Source organism: Pelodiscus sinensis, chromosome 10 (genome assembly GCF_049634645.1).
Source record: "Pelodiscus sinensis isolate JC-2024 chromosome 10, ASM4963464v1, whole genome shotgun sequence".
Taxonomy (NCBI): Eukaryota; Metazoa; Chordata; order Testudines; family Trionychidae; genus Pelodiscus; species Pelodiscus sinensis.
In genome coordinates this window covers 54,772,667-54,797,093 of record NC_134720.1, presented here as the reverse complement: position 1 = coordinate 54,797,093, position 24,427 = coordinate 54,772,667, and the positions used below count along the sequence as shown (strand labels likewise).

Below are 24,427 nucleotides of genomic sequence, written 5' to 3'. Positions count from 1 at the left end.
ATGGGGATTGCAGAGGAGCCTGCAGGAGGTACATGCCCATATCATGCTGTAATTCAGTGGGAGCAGGTTGCCTAATTCCCTTGGGCTCTACGAAAAATCTCAGCCTGCGGTCCTAATCCGTCCTCTGGGCAGAGTGGAAGGGATAAGCTTGGGAAGTGCTGGAAGGCAGTGTTCCGCTGCTCACCTAGCTCAGAGTAAACCATTGGCGTTACTGTGTTCTGTGCTAGGTTCCTTTTGCCAGAAGAGAGCGCCTGCAGCGAGAGCCTGGTGAAGTCTCAGTTTGTTGCTTGCATGGCAACGTGTCATTCACTCACGAACATTGAAGGCGCGCTTTCTGGGGACCCGCTTGATCTGAAGATGTTTGAAGCCATTCGATGGGTAAGTCCGTTCTCTCGGAGTGCAGGAACCCGAACTGCAGCTAGTACTCGGGTGCATGGTGCTGCGCTTCCTCAGACGGCAAGATTTCAGCTCCTAGACGGGCCTCCGTGCTGGAGATGTGCTCTAGGGCAGTGTGACGGACCGGGCTGTGTCTGGGCACAGCTGAGGGCGTCCGCTCAGGGTGAATTGCTCAAATCCGGGGCTCCTTACAGCCCCCAGACTGGTGACCTCTCCAAACAGGCCACAAACCAGTCTCACAGAGCGCTTCAGCTGCCTGCCTGAAGCCTCCCGAGCAAAACCCCTCCGACACCCCAGCAATATCCGTGCCCCAGATGGCCCCGGGCCTCATACACAGGTGGGGGTCCTAGCACCCAATCCCACCTACCCCGAACAAGTCCTGTCCGGTTCCAAGAAACCAGCCACAGATCCCTGGTCAATTTACCCTCTGGATCTTACCCACAAATCACGCTGGGCCAATCCTTTAGAATCTAAAACTAAAGGTTTATTAACACAAGAAAGAAAAGCATGAGAGTAAGGTTGTTAAGGAATATTACGTTACATGCACCGAATCTCCCAGTCCTCGATGCAGGCTCTAGCAGAGATGTTACAGCTGCTGGTTTAAAAGTTCTTATTGCACATCCTATGATCAGGATGGGTTCACAGGTCTTCCGGGCTCCTCGATCCCTGCACTGCTGCCTCTGGGATGAAGTGCTGAGCTGAGAACAAAATGGCATCGACCACATGGCCTCTTTATACCCCCTTCCTGGCCTCTTCTGGTCTCAGCCGGTCACCTGGTCCTCACCCTCTCTCTACTGGCAGCTCTTGGGTCTCCGCCCTCCTGCTTTAGGTGTGTCTTTGGCCCATCAAGGGCCATTGTCCCACAGGGCTTCGCTACTCAGCCCGTCCATAGCAATGCTTAACCACATTCAGAGAAATATTCAGCTTCCACACAGATTACAGATTCCTATCTACACACACAGACATTATACACTCACATAAACAGTGTACACAGGATCAGCAAACAACAAGCTCCCATTCAATACCCCACATGGCCCCCTTCTATATCATTGTTGGGGCCAGCACCCCCAACTATGGGTGCATCAGGGATCTGGCTGCTCCCCTCAAGATCCAGCAACGTGACAGGCAGTGATGGGCAGCCTGCGGCCTAGCGGGTTCTGTGTGTGGTCCACAGCCCCTTTCTTACCAGATTCTGCTGGTTTTCGCCTGCGTGGTTTTTCCCTACAGATATTACCAAAGTGGCATGGGCATGAGCCAAGGGCATGTCGAGTGAGGTGCATGCGTATGGCACACACCATCGAGAGAGGCGGGCGTCCCCTTGGCACCTTATCAAAGTGCTGCCGCAGTTCACCTGGCACTCGACACATTCTAGCTTTGCAAGTGCAGTTAGTAAAACTGTCCTATTCTGAGAGACTGGCTTGGGTAGAACAGCCTTGAGGTCACTCGCTAGCCTAGGCTGCCCACTGCTGCTCTAAAAGGAGAGTGTCAACACCAACACTCAGGTCTTAAACCTTCGGTCTCATACAAAACCTACATTTAGTAAGCTGAGAGAGTTCTTGAAGTGCGATTTACTTTTTCCCTAATCTTGGCAGTGTGGCGTCAGTTTCTGGCATAAACCACTCATCTTCTTTTAGCTAAAGTTTTTTAAGGGACCGTGGTCTATCTGGTCTTTTGCTGGTTTTTATTCTTGTTTGGATTTCTGTTAAGAGCTATCAAGAAAGATCAGCCCTCTTGCTGTCGAGTACCTGAGTTGTTGTTTGCAGAAATATAATTGTCTGGTGTATAGTTAGTTAATGGAAGGCGTGACTCGAGTGTTGTTTTCATTTAGATTCTTGAAGAAGCAACTGAAGAGGAAACCGCTCTCCATAATCAAATAATGCCAACTGTGGTTCGGCCTCCGAAACAGCTTCTTCCAGAATCCAAGCCTGCCACAGATCAGGAAATGGTACAGAATTTCCCTCTGCTCTGCCTGCATTTTATTCTGTAGCACGTTAGAATGCCTGGGAATCCTCTGAATTGTGGTCCTGTGGCTCTGATCCTGAATGGGTCAGGACTGATCAGCACTTGGTCCCCTCAGGTGTTGCGGGAGTTGGTGGCACTGCTCCCTGTGGCACCAAATGAATGTGTCAGTATTCTGACGCTCTGACCACCTAGGTAGTGTTGAACATATTAGGATGTTTTTTTAGACAATTAGGTATCCTTACCCTCCTAAGTAGTTTGCAGCTACTGCATGAGGAGCACGATAGCAATGTTCTCTTTACTTCCTGTCCTTAGCTGTTGAGCAGACTTGCAGTGCGCTGTTAGCTGCATGTGAATTTCTATAATGGGCTGAATGTATAACAGTAAGGAGTACTACTTAGCAGTTCTCTAGCACCCGCTATCCCTGCGTCTCCAAGGGTACGTCGAAGGGTCTACAGGAAGGTCCCAGAGCCCAAGCTGCAGCCTGAGTCCTGCGAGCCTGAGTTGGCTGGCGTGGCCAGCTGCCGTGTTCTGTGCTGCGTAAACATATCCTCAGTGCTTTTCAAACCTGGGTTATGTCTCTCCTCTGCTGGTAGAAGAATGGAGTGGGGAGGGCCCACAGCATCTCTGCGGCCACATGGAGAATCAGTCTGATCTACTGATGCCATTCTTGTGCTTTCACTAGTACACAAGGCTGGGAAGTGCTTCGGGGTCATTTGGGGTCGGATGCACTGTATTAATGAACGACATTCATATCAAACTTCCTAAGCCTAATTACAATTCAGTGCAGTTTAAATTGAAATTCTATCTTGTGGATGCACCTGCCATATCATATCACTCAGATGGATTCCTGGCATGATACAGATCAGATAAGCGCACTGAAAACATTGCTTTGAAATGGAGATTTGTAAACGATACTTAGAAACTTTTCTTTTTTTTCCCCTTAGGAACTCTTTGAGCTGTCGGTAAGTGTGAATATTTCTCCTCTTCCTAAGGAACTGGCTTTTAAAACCATTATTCAGGGGATACATTTGCCCAGCAACCCTCCCCTTTGTTGTCTCTGATCATTTACACAGGCCAGTTATGAGATTGGAATTGTGCGTCAGTTTCCATTTTCTTCTGCTTTGCAACGCATGTGTGTGGTGACAAGAGTGCTGGGGGAGAAAAGGATGGATGCGTTCATGAAAGGGGCTCCAGAGGTGATTGCCAGTTTGTGCAAACAGGAGACAGGTAAAGGACTAAACTGACTTTTCTCGTAGAACTCAACTGTGAGATGAGAAGTTCTAATGATTCTGTAATTGACTTTTTTCAAGTTCCCGTTGATTTTGAAACGATTTTGGAAGAATACACTAAGCAGGGCTTCAGAGTTATCGCTCTTGCTCACAGAAAATTGGAATCAAAACTTACATGGCACAAAGTCCAGAATATTAACAGGTAAGAGGAGCTACTTTGAATTTAGAACTAACACATTTAGTACAGTTGAACCTGCACTGTTTACATTCTTTGTACTCCTTGATTGGCTGAAGGCTGCTTATTTTGTTCTTATCTAAATGACCTCTCCTGTCCATCTCTTTCATTTGTGTCTACCCACCTGCACTACAGTGCAGTGATGTTGATATCCTGGACATTAGACAGAATCCTAAGGCAAGCAAATACCTTTTAGTAATAAAGGGCATGGTCTGGAGCATCCCAGGCCCTGCAGAGTTCCAGAGTGATTGTGTGGTGGTGTCTGATACAGGTCAGCATGACAACCCCCACTCTCTTCATTCTGATGTGAGTAGATTTGTGAAACAGAAACTAACGTGTCCATGAAAAGTGTCACCGGGTGTGGTGTTCACAACAGCCAAACGTGATGAAGACCAGAAAAGACTGGACCTTTTTGACCAAAAGGCCTACTCCTCCGTAACTCTCCAATTTCGGATCTCAGAGTGTCAGATGATCATGGCCAAGGGCGACTATGCAAGCTACACATTTTTAGTCTCCAGACAACATCTTCCACAGATGCATAAAGAGCACTGGATTTCACAGAATCCCTGAACCTACCGGGAGAGGAATTCCAGAGGGCAAGAGCTTCTCACGCCCTTCGTTAGTACCCAGTTATTGAAACATAGATCTGATGTCCTGGTTGAGGGTTGACTTTTTCATGTCTAGTTTTGCAAGCTGCAAACTTTTGCCCACTGCTTTTGGACACCACCTTTTCCATTTCCAACAGGCCTGGCAGTATATTACACCAGAAAGGTGGGTCATGGAAGATATAACATCTTCCACCTCATCTCCCTCCCTCTTTCCCAGCTCTCTTCAGCGGACCACTCACACAAGACTAGACTGAGTCGAGAGGACACTATCTGTCATTTAGGAGCATCAGAACTGGTCCCTCTCCTCGTAGGGCAAAGGGTTTTATTTTCTCATGCCAAAGGCGGACAGAGGGGTCAGACTGTAAGATGATCGAACACATTTGTAGTCTCAAAAAAGTTCACCGTGCTTTGGGAGATGCCTTTCTGCTTCCATGGACAAAGGTGCTTGTTTTCCCCATTCCCGCCAGCTCCTCCCCCTTTAGCTTTCGGAGAACAGGGCCAGGCAAGGGTTAATCTAGTCATCCCAGCCTGGTATCTTATCTGCTTCTCCTGCACTCACATTTCTCACCTCCCTCATCTCCTCTCCCAGAACTCAGGGTGTGTTCCTCACCCCAAGCTAGGGGCCCTCCAAGGCCAAGCTTGGCTCCTCAGTGGTTCTCGAATCCACTTGCTCGACAGGAGAACAGGTGGGAAAGGGGTCAGCTCCAGTTACTTCACTTCAGAAATGGAAAAGGTTCCACCACTTGTGCATGGATCAGCTCTGCTCTCTGCCATGTTGGGTTTCCTGCTGCATGCGAAGAAATCAGGGTCATCAGTTAGCTCTGTTAAGGCTCATCTGGCTGCGACAGCCTAACACTAAATGGTTCAGTGTTTGCCCTTCCGAGGTTCTCTGGATTTATTAAGGGTTTGGGGAAACCAGATTAAAGAGTCCGCTCTGACTTGGCATCTCAACCTGGTACCTCGCGGGACCTCTGTGTGACCCTGTTCCTTGTTTCTCTTCTCTGTGGAAATGGCCTTTTCAGTAGCTATCAAATCAGTCCACAAGGCTGGGGATAGTGGGGCCTCGATGGCTGATTCCTCCATTTATAGTATTTTTCCTCCAAGGACAAGGTTTCCTTATGGCCACACTCAAATTTTTACCTAAGATGCTGTTGGACTTCTGTATTAACTGGTCCTTTCCTTTCCTGGTGTTTCCCTAACCCACAGAACTCTTCACATGAACCCTTCTTTCGTAAGTTAGTTGAGAGAGACATTGGCTTTTTTATTTGGCTAGGACCAGGCAACTCAGGGACTCACCTGGCAGCAGGATCCACGGGGTCCATGATTTCTTCAGAGACATGAGGTGGAGCGCTGGGTGGAACGCTGCTTGCTGCAAGTCAGCTGGTACTTCACCTCCTGAAATGATAACGGGGCGCTCCCCCAGGTCGCCGGCCACTTCTCCCGCGCTCCTCCCTAACCTCCCAGGAGCTGCTCCTGGGAGAGACTGGGGCTCCGTGCTTGCCTTTTCTAACCGCGTCAGATGGGATGTGACACGTGGCTCTTTGTACTGTCTTCAGTCCTGGCCTGATTTCAAAGCTTCCTCCTCCCCGCGGAGGGATTGCTCCCAGGGCTCTGCCGCAGAAGAGGTGACTCCTCTCCTGAAGTGACTGGTTCTTTGGCGTCTGTGTCCTGTGGACACCAGGAGGGAGCCAGTTCGTCCCCACAGCACTGTGTGTTCTCGTGTGCTGCCTGCCTGGGCTGAGCACCCACGTCTCAAAGAAATCCAGTTACTGCACCAAGCAAGTGGCTTCTCTGGGCCTTCGTGATTCAGCACATTTGGTTTTTCTTAAAGAAATAAACTAACTGAAAGAGAGATTGTATTTTTAATTATGAATTTCTCTTTGCTTTGCCAGAAAAGCAGAGGCACGTTGTTTAACCCCTCCCCCCCAAATAACACCGTGTCTGTCGTTCCCTGAGAATGTTTCCCCCTGTTGTTACAGAGATGCGATTGAAAGCAACATGGATTTTATGGGGTTAATCGTAATGCAAAACAAACTCAAGCAAGAAACCCCTGCTGTACTTGAAGACTTGCATAAAGCCAACATTCGCACTGTCATGGTTACAGGTTAGAATGTGCTTAATCCAGCATTTTGGGGACAAATGAATGTCCAGTCTGTGTGGGTTGTTATATTTACCATCAGTGACTCTCCAGCATGTAAAGCTGTGTGGTATTTAGCATCTCTGGTCCAGGTTTTCTCTCTCTCATCCGGAAAAGGGCTGGTATTGCACAGGAAGGAGACGAGAAAGGGGCAATAGCATTTTTGCTTTTGGTATCTGAGGAGAGGAAGTATGTAGAGCCCTGTGCAGCTACAAGATCTGTATCCACATCCATAGCCGCAAACATGAGCCCCCCTTTCCCGAGTGACGCCGGAAGCCAGCTGGGCCCGTGGGGCTGCGGCTGGCCCCCACACTGCCCCTGCCCCACATCTCCTGAGCAGCTCTGGGGTGGTGAATGTCTTGCAGAAATGATGCTCGGGCACAGCAGACACCCAGTGAAAAGGCATTACCATCCTGGAAAAGGGAAAAAAAGATTTGTCTGTGAAATAGCAAAGTGGGTCACTCAGGTCGTGGATGCTAGTCAGACAGGCCTGCTGCTATTTTAAAGCAGGTTTACTTGAGCGTGTTGCTCATTTCTGTTGCCATTTCTTTAATACAACCCTTTTTTCTTTACTCGCCCCATAGGTGATAACATGTTAACTGCTATCTCTGTGGCTAGAGATTGTGGAATGATTCTACCTCAGGAGAAGGTCATTATTGCTGACGCGCTACCTCCAAAGGATGGGCAGGCTGCCAGGATAAACTGGCATTATGCAGATACCCTCACAAAATGCACTAACTCAGCGCCAGCCATTAACTCCCAGGTAATTCTGCATTGCTGTGGGCAAGAGTTAGTGTGAGATTTACTGCCAGGTGTGTTTACGTTGTTCTAGTGTGTAGTTGTAGAGTGCTACATGCGCTCCTTCACGGACAGCGGGCAATGCAATAGCACAATGCTGCCATTCAGTATAGGGCTGGCTTGGAACCATGGGCTGCTGGGAGGAAGAAATGCCTATGAGTCGCTCGTTCGTTGGACTCTGATCTAATTAACAACTAAGTGGATTCATTTTCAGTCTGGAAAAATAGTTTGAGGCCATTTGAGGCAGTCTGGGTCAGACGCACTCAGCTGGCCAGCAGGGGGTGCTGTTCTGTTGCGGAAGCTGTCCATTGGGCAGCACCCCAAGTTCCTAACCAGGGCTGTAATTGGTTAGCCATCAGCTAGATGTGACAGCAGGAATGTGTGTCCAGCTGTTCTCATCGAAACACCATTAACGTTAAAATAATGACAGTACACTGGAACGGAGCTCTGCTCGGGATTTACTTCGTGCTGGGTTTTGTCTTTTGGAAAAAAATAAATATATTGAAACCTGTCTCTGAGAGACAAGACCTCTCCTGAGTATTGGCCTGCATAACGGAACTGCCCCAGGGTATATTACACCGTGTCATGTTGCCCCCACAGTGCGCAGGGTGGTGTGAGTCCCGACTTCCCCGGGGTTGGGTCGGGATGGGACGGGTCTGGGGAACAGCCGGGTGGCCCTGGGGCAGGCAGGATAAAGGGCCTTCCCGCCGCGGTAAGGTGGTGGGGTGGGTTCCTGCATGGCCTAAGGGATAGGGCGCTCACCTGGGGGGGACAGGGTCACAGGTTCGAGTCCTCTCTGAAGCAGCAAAGTCCTGCCCATTGGCAGAGACTGGCCCCAGACACATAGGCGGCCAGTGGGTTGCTGTCAGTTACATCCAGAGGCCCTGCATTCTGCATGCTCTAGTTCAGTTTACTGCGGTCAGTCGTAAAACACCAACCAGCAGCAAAATCCCATCAACTGTAGTTTGGAGCTGCAGCTGCAACCGACTCTTTCATCAACCCGGTTTTATTATTTTTTATTATTCCAAAATATTTCTTTATAATTAACCGGGTAATAAACCATAGAAGTTGTGCTTATGAATAAGTGTGATTTAACCTTACAGGGTTTCCTGCAGCTCAAAGTACAATTCTCACAACCAAGATCCCATGTTCTGTTGCTCCTTTGTGTAGTGGCTATAAAGAAACTGGGTAACTAATGTAACCAAAGCTCCTTGTTTTGATACAGGATATTCCGGTTAAATTGGTCGATGAAAACCTCGAGGACCCCCCGCTGACTAAATTCCATTTTGCAATGAATGGGAAGTCATTTGCAGTGATACTGGAGCATTTTCAGGACCTTGTGCCCAAGGTTGGTAACGTGACTGGTGTTTGGCTTTTCTGGTGCTGTGCAGGTTTCCAGTGACTAATGCTGGTAAGAAATCTGTTGTCTTTCAGCTGGTGTTGCATGGCACTGTCTTTGCCCGCATGGCGCCTGATCAGAAAACCCAGCTAGTGGAAGCTTTACAAAATGTAGAGTGAGTATTTATGTGGTGTGTGTTTGTGAAAATGTCGTGTGTTTAGTGCGTTACAACAGTGTGCTTAGGGGAGCACCGAGCACTGTACTGCTTGAATTGCTTATGGTTAGCCTGGAAAAAGGCTGGACTGGAAAAGCTTCTGAGCTGGTGAACTGGACAGTTCAAAGAGCAGTTTCATAAGCAGTGTGATTTATGGAGGACTTTGAGACGGGTTTTTAACCAGCTGCGTTTTCCGGAGGTTGCAGCTGAAGTATTTAATGGTGCAGCAGTCATTAGACTAAAGCAACACGGACTTGCCCTGTCTGATTAAAAGTTCCATACCCCAGTTAATTTCTACTTGTTAAGCAAGCAAATATTATGGGATGAATTCTGCTTTAGTCAGTCACTAGAATATTTACCCAGCGCTGCTCGGGTCAGTAACTCCAGTGCGTGGTGTTTGTCTTCATTGGAACCTTGCTTGCGTGGGCTGGGGAGGAAGGGTCAGTCTGCTGGCTTCCCCGGCCTCTCTCACTGCAACAGCTTGTGGCCAGGGGAGACATGCCTGTCCATGGCTGCTGCCGCTGTAGCAGGCACAGCCGGGGGAGAGGTGCATGTTCCCTGGCTGGGGGACAGACAGACACACACAGATAAACTCTCTGAAATATAGAGCAGATAGCTCTCCCTTTCTCCACCCTGCCCCCTCCTGGCACAATGGGGTTACAGCTATCCCTCCCCCCATCTCTGTCCCCCTCCCCCCGTCATTCTGCAATGTAACTCCCTCCTAGCAGACCTCCCCTTTCCATTTGATGAGAAACAATCAAATTCCACCCACATCCTATTGTCTTGGCACAACTGAACACTGGAGGGATTAGTGTAATGGCTGGTTTACCTTTGCAGCTGTTTCCCCCCGGTGGAGGTGTTTCTAGTCTTCGTGATAGTTTCCACCTGATACCTTAGAAATAATTTGTTGGAAAAATATGTAAGAAAATCTTGCAAGGTGCCCCTTTCCCAGCGATGGCGGCAGCGCAGTGTGGGGGTTGTAGATTACGTGTGGGAAAGGTGGTCACAGACTTCTGAGTTCCAACCTTGACTCTGGCGTTTACTTGCTGCTTCTCCTGGGGCCAGTCACTCAGCAGCTCTGCCTGTTTTCCCGTCTGCATAATGAAGATTGCAATAACCCATGATGCTGATGATTCGCTACGGTCTGTGCAGCTCTTGGGAGGCATGGGGTGTGTAGAATGGAGTGAGTCTTACAGTGAAACACAACACTGAAACTTGTCTGGTTTTTCTAGTTACTATGTTGGCATGTGTGGAGATGGTGCAAATGACTGTGGTGTAAGTACACTTCTGTTTGTTTGGCTTGAAGGAGCTACTCTCACGTTCCTGAGAGTGTAAGAGCTGAAGGGTTATTACCAATCTCTCTCTCCTCCTGATACCTGGCAGGCACTGAAGAAGGCCCATGGTGGGATATCGCTGTCTGAACTTGAGGCTTCCGTGGCATCCCCATTCACCTCAAAATCTCCCAGTATTTCCTGTGTGCCAGACCTTATCAGGTAAGGCTCCGGGTGCTCAGCAGACAGGTCCCCTTGGGGATGCAGGGTGCAAGCCAATATCTTGCATGCCAGCAACGGGAAACCAATGCAGTGCAGGCCTGGCTCTCTCCATACGCCGTGCGACTTGCTGTTTGATCCGAGAGCTCCCGAGGATGAGACATACACCTTGATAGTTTTTGCCTTTGGCAGAGGCTCTCTGAGAGTAATGTCTTTCCAGAGCATGAGCCAGGGTTTTACTACTACTTTTGGCCACATAAAATTAACTGCCCGTTAAGGTAGGGGAGTGTCGATAGCCATCCGAAGTTGTCGGAAGGGGCATTAAATTTCCTAGCAACAAATTGATGTGTTGCCATTAGAAACCAGGAATATTTTTTGGAGTTTGTAGGAAGCTTTAAATGAACAAGAATTCTAATATCTGTGCTGTTGGAAAGAGACCATTCAAGGCAGAAAACGCCGTTGTGGGCTACAGCTTCTGTTCATGCCCTGAAGTTCAGCCTGGCTCTGAAGGGAGACCGTGAAGGATGGCGCTTGGGTTCCATGTTTCTCTCCAGGATTGCTGGGCCAGGGTTACTCTGTTTCCATTTATAAAAATGTCTCTTTCTAGGTGTTGTCAGTCCCTACAAACTTACCCTGGGACCTGAGAGGCAAGTGATGTTCTTTCCTGCTTGGGCATAATCACCAGCACTAAAAATTGCCCTTAGTGATAACTTTGGGGGAGTCCCACTGGAATTTCAAATGGGGTGGCTGGGAACTGATTTTTGTCCCAGCAACTTGAACTTGGCTGGTGCCCGGGAATCCAGTTTGGTCTAAATCAGCGGCGTGAGCTCTGTGAGAAGTCCTGCCGAGCGGTTTGTGTCCCTTGAGCCCGCGGATCTGGTCCTGAGTGCACACAGGGAGCGCCAGACGGCTGCTGACTGTGTCGCCACGCATGCTTTCAGAGCAGAGGGGCGTCTCAGCGGATTGATTGATTGATTTTCCAATACAGCTTTTTAAAATGAAACAGCAGCAAGCCGAAATCTGATGATTCTTGGTAGATGGTATGTTCAGAATTGTGATTAGCTATCAAATGTATTCTCCCTCCTCCCCCCCCTTTTTTGACTTTTCTGTCTTTAGCAGAAAATGTCTCACTGCATTTGCTCTTCAGCTCAGCGTTAGCTGTCTCGCCAGCCAGGGTGTTTAAGTTTATGGCTTTCGTTATGTCTGTTTTTGTTTTTACAGGGAAGGCCGTGCTGCTTTACTAACTTCCTTTTGCGTGTTTAAGTTTATGGCTTTGTACAGCATTATCCAGTATTTCAGCGTCACTCTCCTGTACTCGGTGAGTGGTCGACAATACAGCACTCCAAAGCTCTTACGTGAGGGTTCAGATGAGCCAGTTAATGCCTGGCTGGTTCTGTACGTTTCTTGGGGAGCTTGGTGATTGTAAGATTCATCTTCCTTTCATTTTCTAGATCATGTATAAAATGATCATCTAAAATGTTACTACTTCGCTTTTGATAACGAGCTAACGTGGTCACCGCGTTCATAGTATTTCATCTCCTGCTCTGTAGTTCGTATAGGGAATACTGTGGTAAGATTTTCTGTTTATGAAAGGCGGCAAACCCCACAGTCAGGTTGAAATGGCTCACAGAAGAGCTGTGATGGAGGTGTGTAGCCACAGAGCAATACAATGCAAACACCTAGCACAGGGCTCTCCAACCTTTCTAACGACAGGATCACTTTCTCAATGTAAGATCTACCTCAAACCCAAATACCCTGGCCCCACTTCCTTCCCGCCCCTTCTTTGAGGCCCTGCCCCTCCTCCACCCTTTCTCCGAGGCCTCACCCTGCTCACTCCATCGCCCTTCCTCCCCCATCCTCACTCACTCTCACCAGGCTGGGGTAGTCTTGGCCAAGGGGTTTGGAGTGTGGGAGGGGTGCCGGGCTTAACCCAGGGCAGGGGATTGGGGTCCAGAAGGGGTTTCAGGGTGCAAGCTCTGGGAAGGCATCTGGGTGCGGGGGTGGGCAGGAGGTTGGGTGTAGGAGGGGGTTCAGGGCTGGGGCGGGTTTAGGAAGCAGGCCTTGGCTGGGCACCATTTAACTGAGACGGATTCTGGTTGTTGGAGCAGCAGGGTAAGACAGGCCCACTCCTGCGCTGGCCCTGCACCGCTCCAAAGCAGCTGGCACATACAGCAGTGGCGCCATGTGCTGCCCCTCATCCACCAGCACTGAGCCCACAGTGTCTCCTGGCCACGGTTCCCCCTCCCACCTTGCTCAGGGCCGCAGGGTCATGCCGGCCACTTCCAGGAGCAGTTCCCACAGGGATAGTTACTCCAGCTCGGCGTTGGAGAACTCACTGCTCACAGGCGTACACGTAAACGTCAGAGAGAAATGCAAACACTGAAACGCAGACCTGTCAAAACCCAGATAACAGAAGTAACAAGAACCCCCACGTGTGAGTTGGGTCGGGAGAGGAGAGGGAAGGACGGTCTGTGTTTGTGAGAGTCACAGAGATGTGCACTGCCAAGTTCCCTCTGTGTGGAGATAGGCTACAGGAGTGGGGGAAGGGGGTGGGGCACTCTGCCATCAGCCCCCCCTTCTCTCCCCCCCACACCCTGCACAGCAAGCAGGAGGCTCCCGGGGGGCAGCTCCAAGGCAGGGTGGAGGGGCAACCGAAGTGCCAATGCTTGAGAGCTTCCCGGCCCAACCAGTCAGGATCCTGTCAGAGGCTCCAAGATCTGCGATAGATCCAGATCTCCTGGTTGGTGACCACTGGCCTAGCAGAATGGGTAGAACGAAGGCCTGGTTTGTATTGGTTACCGTGCCGTGTTACCAACTACCAGGAAAGGAAGAGGGCTGTAAAAGTCAGTAGTGACAGCTTGAGAGAGAACACCTGGAAGGTGCCGAGTTGTGCGTGTTTGGGCAGAAATGACTAAATGACTGAACTTCGTCTCTCCGTGGAAACTCCCTCCACTCTAGCTGCTGGTTAATTCACCTGTGTGACTTCCATTCGGAATTCATAAACGACGAGGAGTCCTTGGCACGTATAGACTAACACATGTATTGGAGCATGAGCTTTCGTGGGCAAAGACCCACTTGGTCAGATGCCAATGAATCTGTTGGTCTGTAAGGTGCCACAGGACTCCTCGTTGTTTATGCAGATTCAGATGAACACGGCTCCCCCTCTGGTGCTTGTCACCATTCCTAATATAGTAAGGGAGTGGCAGCCGCTGTGTGATTAAACTCATGGGATTTTCTTGTGTCCAATACTTGGGGAGCTCTGGGGTCTGAGAGCCTGCATTTCCTGGGTATAGGTGGCCTTGTTTTACTGATTTGGCCAGAGAGCAACTTGCACCTAAACTACCTAAAAGCGTATTTGAGTCTGCATGCGGCAGTCATACAGTCCAGTGCTAACACAGGGCTTGGTCCTGCAGGGTGCATGGTGCTCCTGACTTCCACACTGGACACAGCCCACTGCTGGCTGGGCGTGCTTTTAGCAAGTTTCGGTGCAGGTGTTAGAGCTGCCCAGTGTTTCTTACTGTGAAGGAGTGAGTAATACTGCCCTTGTGTTTTCTGCACAGATCCTGAGCAATTTAGGAGACTTCCAGTTTCTCTTCATCGATCTGGCAATCATTTTGGTGGTTGTCTTCACTAGTGAGTATTGTACTGAATTAGCCGTCAGCTGTGGAAAAAACCAAAACCAACTGCGGGTCTCAGGCACACGTTTACTTTTTAGCATCTCGTTAAATAGCCCTGCTGCTGTCAGCTGACTTCTGTATTTTGATACCTGTAAAGGAGCCAGCTCAACGCTCTGAGTAAATGACCTGACAAAGTGCCCCGAGGTGTTGCCCTGCAGTTCTGCGTGTGGCAGTGGCATGGGAGGGTTCAGTAAACCTGTCACTGTGTTTGGAATCCCTTTGTTCATGTAAAAGGCCAAACTGATCATTGCTAGTTCTGTGACATACCACGTGAGCGGGTATGTCCCTGGTTCTCCTTGTGCAGCCGCAGGTCTCTGCTGGCCTCGGCGACTCTGCTTTCAGCCAGTACCAGGGGATGCTCTCTTACTGTTTCATGGCTGGCTGCTCCCCCGGCCTCTGCACTGCGGGTGAGTAGGGAAGGCTTGACCTTCCCCACCCCCACCTGCCACGTACCTGTAGGCGAGAGCACAGGAAGCAGGAGAAAAGAAATCTGAAGCGAGCTGTGTACGCTTGGGGCTTGTGTTGCAATTGAAATCAGTGCATTTGAGACTGTAGAAGCCCTCCACAAATATTGAACCAAATGGGGTTCCACTGTTACCAGTGCCATTAGCTGCAGTTCATTTGGTAAATTGCTTGATAGTCTAGTCACAAGTCAAACACTCTGCAGCATTTTCTAGGCTGTGAGTGGGTTTGCGAGTCCCCGCTTGCGAATGCATCCTTACACACCCTTGAGCTAGCTCTCCTCCAGCTAGCGGGAGTATGAACAGCTGTGTAGCCAGCTGAGCCAGGCCAAGCGCTCCCGCCGCCTCCCAAATTTCAGGCGGGTACTTGTGCTACTGTGGCTACTTATTCCCGTGCAGGCTCCAGGAGAGCTGGCCCGCTGCTGGCACAGGAGCAGGGGAATTGCGCTCACATAGCTTAGCCCAGAAAAGTCAGACGGGTTCGTGCTCGGCCCCGGGCAGATTCTAACCTCCCCTCCTTTTCTTTCTCTCCGCACAGTGAGTTTAAATCCTGCTTGGAAGCAGCTTGTGGCACAAAGGCCGCCGTCAGGTCTCATCTCAGGTCAACTTCTCTGCTCAGTTCTGTCTCAGATTCTCATCTGCCTTGGTTTCCAAACTGTGGGATTTCTTTGGGTCAAACAGCAGCCCTGGTATGAGCCCTGGACCGCACAGTCAGAGTACGTGGAGCCTTGGTAACTGCAGTCTGGGAACGGGGGCGGCGTGAAAACATTTCATGTGGCAACTGGCGAGTGCGCAGAGCTGGCCCGGGGGCCTTGCCTTGGGGAAGGGCTTCTTAGAAGCAAACTACAACAGGGTTCTTGCCTTGAACGGGCCTGCCGCCTCCTGCACAGGACTGGCAGTTCCCTCCGTCCCAGGGCTACTCAACTGTGGAAGCCCCGGGGCCCACAATGGCACTCACCGCACATGCTGAGGGCTGCTAATTGTGCGGTTGCATAGACATGCAAATCTATGCAAATAGCTGCTTTCACACTGACGGGCATGAATACCAAGATTAAGCCTTAAACCAGGGCACCGGACCCGGACGCGGCCAGTGTGAGCCAGTCAGCACCTCTCAGGCTCTGCCCGCCAGGCTAAGCAGCCAGCACGTCCCACAATGCCCCGGTGCTCCTGGCACCTCCTCCCTGGGGGCTAGAAACGCCGACACCCCGCACCCGTCTGTTCCAGCCAGCCCATCCACTGGCGTCTGTCAGTGCTCGCCTCGCCTGGGAGCTGCCTCGCCGCTGTGGAGCGTGTTCCCAGTGGAGGCCTTGTTCAAAGGGTCCCCCCCGCGGGCCGCGCGTTGAGTAGCCCTGCTCTGTGCCGTTGCCTGTAAGGCTCTGTTGGAGCGCTCCGGAAAGGGGAGCTTGTGGCAGATGCTCAGGGTGCGTGGCGGGAATGAAGGGCTGAGGATGTACCAGGGCGAGCAGAGCGAGAGAGGATCTGCCCTCATGGGAGAGGGTAAGGGCATGGCAGCAGTGAGTCCTGGGCCGTTCATATTGCCAGGGAACGCACTGGGATTCACAGCTCCCAGGGCCCCACGGGACACTCCAGCCTATGAGCTCAGGCACCCCACACAGCGGCCTTTCTGCTTGACGTCAGTCACCACAGCAAAATGTGGAAACCCACGTGTCCAGCCAGTTCTGAAGTGAACTAGCCAAACAGCCCCACGTGGCCAGTGCCTAGCGTGCCGGGCACCACGGATCTGAACTGTTCCCACCAGAGCCTCTTAGCAAGCGCTGCTGGATGGTGGCCACAGTGAAGAGCAGGCTGAAGCATGCTGTACCCTTTATTTTGACTGTCGAATATTCTCCTTGTTGCAGTGCATGTGACCCAGCAGCAGCTGCAAATGCCAGTGCCTCCCCACACGGGAATGACACGGAGCACGATGAGCACAATATCAAAAACTATGAGAACACAACGGTGTTTTTCATCTCCTGCTTTCAGTACCTCATAGTGGCAATTGTCTTTTCTAAAGGGAAGCCCTTCAGGCAGCCTTCCTACAAAAACGGTAAGTCTCTTCTCAGCACAGACAATCCCGCTGGTTTTCGGGGTGAGTATTCCAGAGCACGAGGCATGGTCCACTCAGGCAGCACATCCTTTTGGGTGCGTGTGGTGCTGCTTTTGCAGGAACAGATCTGCTGTGGCAGGAATGTGGGGCTCCACCCGGAGAAGAAGCAGGAGAGGGTTTTGCAGGTGTCACTAGATGGGGCAGAGCTGGGAAAACGAGTGCAAATATTCTCTCACTACACATTTCAACAAGATGTTTGAATGGCACGCCCGCCTGGGAAAGCCCCCGAGATCCCATCATTGCCGCGGTACTGAGTGACATTTCTCCTGGACTCAGTGGCTTTGGGCGCAGGATACTCCTGCATCCCATTGCTGATTTGTTTAAGATGCTGAATAATCCTAGAACCCCAGGGCGGGCAGAGACCTCAGGAGTCATCGAGTCCAGCCCCCCACCCAAAGCAGGACCGACCCAACTCAATCAACCCAGCCAGGGCTTTGTCAAGCGGGGACTGAAACACCTGTAGGGATGGAGACTCCATCCCCTCCCCTCCCAGCGCTTCCCCACCCGCCTAGGGAAATAGCTTTTCCTAATCTCCAACCTAGACCTCCCCCACTGCAACTTGAGCCCATTGCTCCTCGTTCTGCCATCTGCCCCCACTGAGAACAGCCTCTCTCCATCCTCTCTGGAACCTCCCTTCAGGAAGCTGAAGGCGGCTCTCAAATCTTCTTTTCTCCTCTCCTGTCCTCTAAATTAAATAGGCCCAAATCCCTCAGCCTCTCCTCAAAGGTCATGTGCTGTGGCCCCCTGGTCATTTTTGTTGTCCTCCACTAGACTCGCTGCAGTTTGACCCCATTCTCTCTGTAATGGGGGTTCCAGAACTGGACTCAACACTCCAGATGTGACCTCACCAGAGCTGACTAAAGGGGAATGATGACATCTCTGGATCCGCTGGCAATGCTCCTCCCAATGCACCCTAATACGCCATTAGTCCTCTTGGCTACAAGGGCGCCCTGCTGACTCATCTCCAGCTTCTCATCCACTGTAACCCCCAGGTCCTTTTCTGCCGAACTGCTGCTTAGCCAGTCGGTCCCCAGCCTGTACCAATGCTTGGGATTCTTCCATCCCAAGGGCAGGACTCTGCACTTGTCCTTGTTGAACCTCCTCAGATTTCTTTTGGCCCCATCCTCTAATCTGTCTAGTTCACTCTGGACCCAATCCCTGCCCTCCAGTGTATCTATCTCTCCCCCCAGCTTAGTGTCATCTGCAAACTTGCTGAGGGTGCAATCCATCCCCTCAGCCAGGTCATTGATAAAGACTTTGAACAAAACTTGACCCAGAACCGACTGCCGAGGTGCACTTGATACCGACCACTAGCCAGACATCGAGCCATTGATCACTACCCGTTGGGCCCAACAATCTCACCAGCTTTCCAGCCACCTCGCAGTCCATTTATCCAATCCTGTGGGAGACCGTATCAAAGGCTTTGCTAAAGTCAAGGTCTGTCACATCCACTGACTTTCCCATGTCCACAGGGCCAGGTACCTCATCACAGAAACTAATTAGGTTGGTCAGGCATGATTGCCCTTGGTGAATCCATGTTGATTATTCCAGATCACCTTTCTCTCCTCTAAATGCTAGTTACATTTTTCACTTCTAACTCTGTTGGGACAGTGTGTTTGCTGCATACACAGAAATCAGCTTGCTGATATTCTTAAGATAGTTTTGTGTGTCTAGAGCTCTCACATGCAGATTTTTTTTTAGTTTTAGATTGTTGCTTTAATGTTTTTCAGAATTCTGAAAGATTCTGGTCTCTATTGTAGGCCTCAGAATGTATATTTAAAATGGTCTTTCAGGAGTTCAGAAAAGTGCAATGTAAAATCTGCAGTGTTTTGTTGCTAGGGCAGTGATTCATCTGAACTCCTGCAATTTAGTCATTTTGTATTTATATCAAATTATATGTATATACCGTATATACCGTAAATTAGCGAATATAACCTGCATCCATGTATAACACGCACTCGTGTATTACCCATGGGTTTTCTATCGTGTTTAAAAAAATTTGGATTACCCACGGACGTATATAACCCGCAGACACTTCTGCTGCCTTTGTAAAAGGTGGTCTGTGATGCCACAGTGGGAGATGTGGCAGCACCCCGGGCACTTGAGCAGCAGTGCCGAGGTGAGGAGGTAGCCGCCTAGCGTAGCGAGCAGACACAAGGCGACGGCCATCCTGCTGCCAGCGAGCCGGCCGGCCTGCGTGAGGGGAGCCGCGCTCATGCCCAGGCCCACCCCGTGCAGCCGCAGCCAGGTGCCACCCACCCTCCTCCGGGCAGGGGGAATGGAGAGCATAGTGCAGGCCCTGGAAGCTCGTCAGGCCCTCTCTGTCCCCCTGCAGCAAGCTTGGGCGGGGAGGGGGGCAGAGCCACTTAGGGGAACTGATGCTCCCGGGGGGACTCCAAGGAGTGAAAATCAACTTGTATAAGACGCAGACATGTATACCCCACGGGGGGCTGTGGGGGGCGTGGTTGGTAAACACGTGTATAACCCACGGGTTATATTCGCTAATTTATGGTATTATTTTAGAAGGTTAGTGGAGACAGCTTTACATGTGTGCACACATGCTAAAGTGAAATGGTGGATAAATATAATTCAGATTTCGAAGTAATCTGAGATTTGTGCTCTGTTATGAAAGGGAACACTCTTTGTATATGAAGTGTCAAATACGTTGCATTTTTTCATGAGTTTATGAGAAGTTACCAGATGTTTGTTAAGGTGACTTTTTCACTTATGCAATAAAATCATTGCAGTATAATTTCTCAGGAAAGAAATCCAAAGCCATTTAATCAATATGTACTTGTATATGGGCTACCGATGCAGAATACATTTTGTGAATTATTGTTCAGGGTTTATTGTGATAGAGATGCAACAATCAAGAGGGACAATATGCTTGAAGTTCTATTTCTCTCTTTCTGTTTACAGCTCTATTTGTTGTATCTGTGATAGTTCTGTACATCCTCACATTTTTCATCATGTTGTATCCACTTGAATCCGTTGACAGCCTTCTTGAGGTAAGAGTCAACAAGCACGTGTGTGAATGTCACACCTCATGAAATAAGTTGGCTGGCTTCTCTTCCTGTCTAAAGTTCCCAATGGCTAGACTGACCCTTTGAAAGCTAGAGTACAGGTTCTACCAGAAGATGAAAATCTGGCATACTGAAAACCAAAAATACATTTAGTTTCACCGTTTTTTAATCTTTAATTAAAAAAAAATCTTGTCTACTGGCCCTCTGTCGATAAGCCTTATCTTCCCTGTCGCAGAGACTCATGTTTAGGCAATAACAGAGGCGTTAAAAGTCGAGATTTACAACCAAGCTTGTTTCAAATTTGCTTTATTTCACAGATACACTGTTTTAGTGTGTAACTGCTCAATGCGTAGCGCGCATTGCTCACCTGTGGCATCTTTGTCTTGCAGTTAGTGTGTGTACCGTATCAGTGGCGTATAACAATTCTCATCATTGTCATCATCAATGCAATTGTATCCGTCTTGGTAGAGGTAAGTAGTTCAGATGTACAAGGGGGTTCTCCATGGAGCCCTTTCCTGGGTGTTAGGACGCCCTGTCTGAATGCTGATGGAGTACCGTTGTGTTTGTACTGCTGGTGTATTTTCAGGCCAGAATGTCTCATAACACAGATCATTAATATCTAACCTGACCTACGCATTGGTACGGAGTTCGGTCCAAGCGACTCCAGCATGTATCTCTGGCCTTATGCTGGATCAGAAGTGTGCATCACTTTAACAGTAGAAGGGGCCTGGCAGGAAGAGCCACTAGATCCTCTAGTCGGGGGTTCTCGGACTTCACTGCACTGTGACCCCTTTCTGAGAACAGAAATTCCCACGTGACCCCAGGCAGGGACCAAAGCCAGACCCCACCCACTCCCCACTGCCTAGGTAGGAGGGCCCCAGGCAGGGACCAAAGCCAGACCCCACCCACTCCCCACTGCCTAGGTAGGAGGGCCCCAGGCAGGAGGCCTGTAACTGAGCCCACCCTGCCAGGCTGAAGTCTGAGACATCATCTTTGGTTTTGGTTGGGCTTTAGCTTTGGCCCTGGCAAGTCGGAGCCAGCCCTGGCGACCCCATGCAAATGAGGTCACACCCCACTTTGGGGTCCTGCCCCACAGCTTGAGAGCCACTGCTCTAGTCTGACCTCCCGTATCTCACGCCCCCTTTCAGCCAGGGACTGAAGCGCAGTCAGTTGGGTTTGGCTCAGCTTCCGTCTTGATTGGAAGAAATCAAGAGATGGAGAATCCCCCACTCCCTGGTTGGTTTGTTCCCCAGGGGTCGATCGTCCTCTGTTAAAAATGTCTGACTCCTACTTGGTGCTTGCCTGGCTTCCCTTTCTAGGCGCTGGCTCTTGCCTCGCCATTCGCTGCTAGAGTCAGGCCCTTGCATAGCTGAGACGCCCCCCGAAGGAATTATACCTTGTCATTGTCACCCCTCTGCGGCTGGACTAGCTGAACAGACCGGGCTCTGCCACTGCCTTGGAAGGCGTTTTCTTGGCTCACCTTTGTGGTTCCTTTCCGCAGCCTCCATTTTCAAGGCCTTTTAAAAATGTGGACACTAGGTCTCAGCTGTGCTGTGAACAGGGTAAAATCTCCTCCTCGCTGCTGCTTACTGCTCCCCCGTTTGTACATTCAGGCACCCCCTTGGCACTGTCTTCCAAAGCATCGCTCGAGGAGCTCACATTCAGCCGCTTGTCCACTAGCGCCCCCAGATCCTTTGGGTTTCTGCTTCCTGGGATCCAGTCCCCTCTTCTGAAAGCTGGCCTCTGCTCGCTATTCCTAGACCAATCACTGCAGTGAAATGTGTGTAGCTTGGATGGGCCCTGTTTCCAGTGATCCAGGTTGCTCTCTAGGACCGTCTCATCCTCAGTGTTTGCCACTCTCCTGATCTTTGCCATCTGCAAATGTTCTCAGCAGTGACTGTGTATCCCAGGCCATTGATGGGAATGTCGGACACATGGGATCCCCCTGGAATGCCACTTGAAACATCCCATTCAGTGGCTATTTCCCATTGAGGACTACTGTAAAGATCTGTCAGTTAGCCGCTTCTTAATTCATGTGGGGTGAGTTTATAGCTATCTCAGGGTGCCGGTTTTTAAATCAGAATGTCCTAGTGTGTAAATCAAAGGCCCCGAGTGTGTTACATCTGCACAGCTGCCTTTATCAACTACACTTGTATTTCATTCCAAGAAGGAGATCAGGGTTTCCTGTCACCGGGAATGTCTCTGGGGTTCAAACACTTAACATTTTATATCTGTGGGCAAAGGGTCTGCCCAGCCAGCTCTTTTAGCAACTCAGGAACAGGGTTGTCAACCATCAGTAAATTTACGAACAGTCTGTAAAAAATTAGCCGAAATTGGACCTGTCTATAAAGTCCGTAAAAAAAAAAAAAATGTAGGTGTCCATATATTTCGTAAAATTTCAAAAAGCAGCAATTATTCTCTAGCGATTACATTTCTTCTGTGCTGCTTCAGCCATTTTACTGTGGAGCAGCAGAAATTGGAGGTTTTAATTGTTTATTTAGGACCATGTCTGACTAAATGAAAGTGTGTTAAATAGCATATTGTTCTTGTGATGTATGAATGACAACGATTACTCTTCACTTTGGGCCATTTATGTCGTCTTAATTTTTATATTATATTATCTCAATAAAAAATGTGTCTGTAAATTTTTTCCCATTTTGTCTGTAAACGAAATTTCTGTGGGTTGGCAACCCTGCTCAGGAAGTTCTCCAGACCTGCTGATTTTAAAATTATTTATTTCTAATACATTGTCAACATCCTTCTTTGTTTGAAAGGACTTCTCCATTCGCATGTGACACAGCAACTTCTTCCTTTTGCAAATTCAGAATAGAATAGAAAAAATATGGAATATTTCTTTTTTCTGCATCCATTTAATCAATAGTAGGCCAGTAAAATTGCTAGAATTTTTTTAGCTCCTAGTTTTCTAAACTCCTTATTGTCCTTAATGCTGCTTGTCACTGAGTTTTCCCTGACATCTTTAGCTTCCTGTATCAATTTCCTGTACTTCATAACTTCTCATTTTTATCACTTGCTATCTGCTTCCTCATTTGTTGTTTATTGCATTTTTATTTTGACTTGGTGATGTACTTTGTCACTGAACCAGGATGGGGTTTCAATCACAGCTGTCGTATATCTTGTTTGTGGTATCATGACTTTTTGGCCACCTATTAAACTCTTCTTTAAGAACTTCCCAGTTTTCAGTCACATTTTTCTATCTGAAATTTTCTTCTCAATCAGTTTTGCTCATAATAGTCCTCAGCTTTGGGAAATTAGCTTTTTTTGAAGCACCAAGAATGTACGTTTCTGGTTGGGACTGTTCTCTGTTTACTACTATTAAATGTAATTAAGCCATGAACACTGGTTGCCAAGCAACCACCAACTTCCAGTCCAGTAATTCATTCCTAGTTCTGTCATCACAAAGTCCGAAAGCGTTACTTCATTGCGTGCATCACCTTTTGTGTTAGGAAATGGTCATCTATCGTTTTTAGAAACCAACGTGTGTTCTGCAAGCAGGACTTTACCAGGGTTCAGAAAAGAGCTAGCTAGATTCATGGAGGTTAGGTCTATCGATGGCCGTTAGGCAGGACGGGTAGGAATGGTGGCCCCGGCCTCTGTTTGCCTGGCAGTGGGTGACGGGAGGGATCGTGTGAGGATTCCCAGCTGTGATCCCTCCCTCCGGGCACCTGGCAGTGGCCGCTGTGGGCAGCCAGACACTGGGCTGGAGGGGCCTTTGGCCTGACCCCATCTGGCCGCTCGGATGTTTTTGTGACTAGCTGCAGGAGCTCTCAAGCTACGTTACCACTGAGCTGCCTGGCTGCTTATTAGGCCCCACATAGGGCAGTGGCAGGAAGAGCTGCCTCTCCCCAAGCCCTGACTGTACCACTGCACTGTCCCCTGGAGGGCCGGCTCTGGGGGGAGGGCACTGGCATCACCGCCCTGGCTCAGCCACACCGCAGCTGCTGCAGCTGGGCAGGCGCCTCTCCCTGGGCTTTGAGCTGCGGCAGTGAGAGGCGGTGGGAGGAGTCCTCTCCCTGCATAGCCCTCAGTCAGCCTGCACCCAAAACCCCAGCCAGAGCCCTCCCCTTCCCCACACCCAGACCTTCTGCCCCCAGCTGGAGCCCCAGAGCCCGGAGCCCCGTCCTACAGGCCGAGCCCCTGGAGCCCACCTGCCACAGGCTGTCCATTCGGGGAATGAGTCTTGCTGTGTGCGCAGTGCGGAGGTGATGTGTGTCACACGGCCCTCGCTGTGACTCTCATGGCTTGGGCAGGGACCCACAGCCCCTGCAGTGTCCTGAGAGCAGCCCGACCGGACGCACACTCAGCAAGCCTCCGAGTGCCGTGTCTGTGTCCCCGAGCAGCCTGCCGCTCCGCCTTGCCCAGTACCGGGCTTGGCACTGCGATCAGCACTGCTGAATAAATACCCGGCACATCAGACTGACCAGAAGGCGGCAGATCATTGGAGAAGTCGCAATTCTCCGCGTCCTTAGAACGTGCCGAATGGCAGGCTCCAAGCGCCTTTTAAAAACGCCTTTTCGTGTAAATGCCGTTGTCATAATCAGTGCAGTTCACGTGAAGCATGCGTCCTGCTCCTGAAACCTCGGGAAGCACATGCACGCCGGGCTGCTTTCTCTCTTCAGTGCAGATCCAAATCAACGTTGTCAAAGGAAAGCTGGGTTTAGTTTTGCCCTGAGTTAATTGTGCCTGCCTTGCTGATCAGACTGTGTGTTCACATGCACACTAACAACAAATGA

The 24,427-nt window shown here is 49.9% G+C and overlaps 1 protein-coding gene across 9 annotated transcripts in view; it reads left to right on the top strand.

Moving 5' to 3' along the window:
- ATP13A3 (ATPase 13A3) overlaps positions 1–24,427 on the top strand; it is a 114,625-nt gene that overhangs the window by 84,880 nt on the left and 5,318 nt on the right. For all 9 annotated transcript variants that reach the window (XM_075938298.1, XM_075938303.1, XM_075938304.1 and 6 more), the window contains 17 exons: positions 228–378; positions 2,225–2,341; positions 3,303–3,320; positions 3,432–3,585; positions 3,669–3,789; positions 6,410–6,534; positions 7,152–7,330; positions 8,591–8,713; positions 8,800–8,879; positions 10,151–10,193; positions 10,302–10,411; positions 11,630–11,726; positions 13,969–14,041; positions 15,085–15,262; positions 16,406–16,593; positions 19,573–19,661; positions 20,066–20,146. In XM_075938298.1, coding sequence (XP_075794413.1) covers positions 228–378; positions 2,225–2,341; positions 3,303–3,320; positions 3,432–3,585; positions 3,669–3,789; positions 6,410–6,534; positions 7,152–7,330; positions 8,591–8,713; positions 8,800–8,879; positions 10,151–10,193; positions 10,302–10,411; positions 11,630–11,726; positions 13,969–14,041; positions 15,085–15,262; positions 16,406–16,593; positions 19,573–19,661; positions 20,066–20,146 — 1,927 coding nt within the window. The remainder of the gene's footprint in view (positions 1–227; positions 379–2,224; positions 2,342–3,302; positions 3,321–3,431; positions 3,586–3,668; positions 3,790–6,409; positions 6,535–7,151; positions 7,331–8,590; positions 8,714–8,799; positions 8,880–10,150; positions 10,194–10,301; positions 10,412–11,629; positions 11,727–13,968; positions 14,042–15,084; positions 15,263–16,405; positions 16,594–19,572; positions 19,662–20,065; positions 20,147–24,427) is intronic.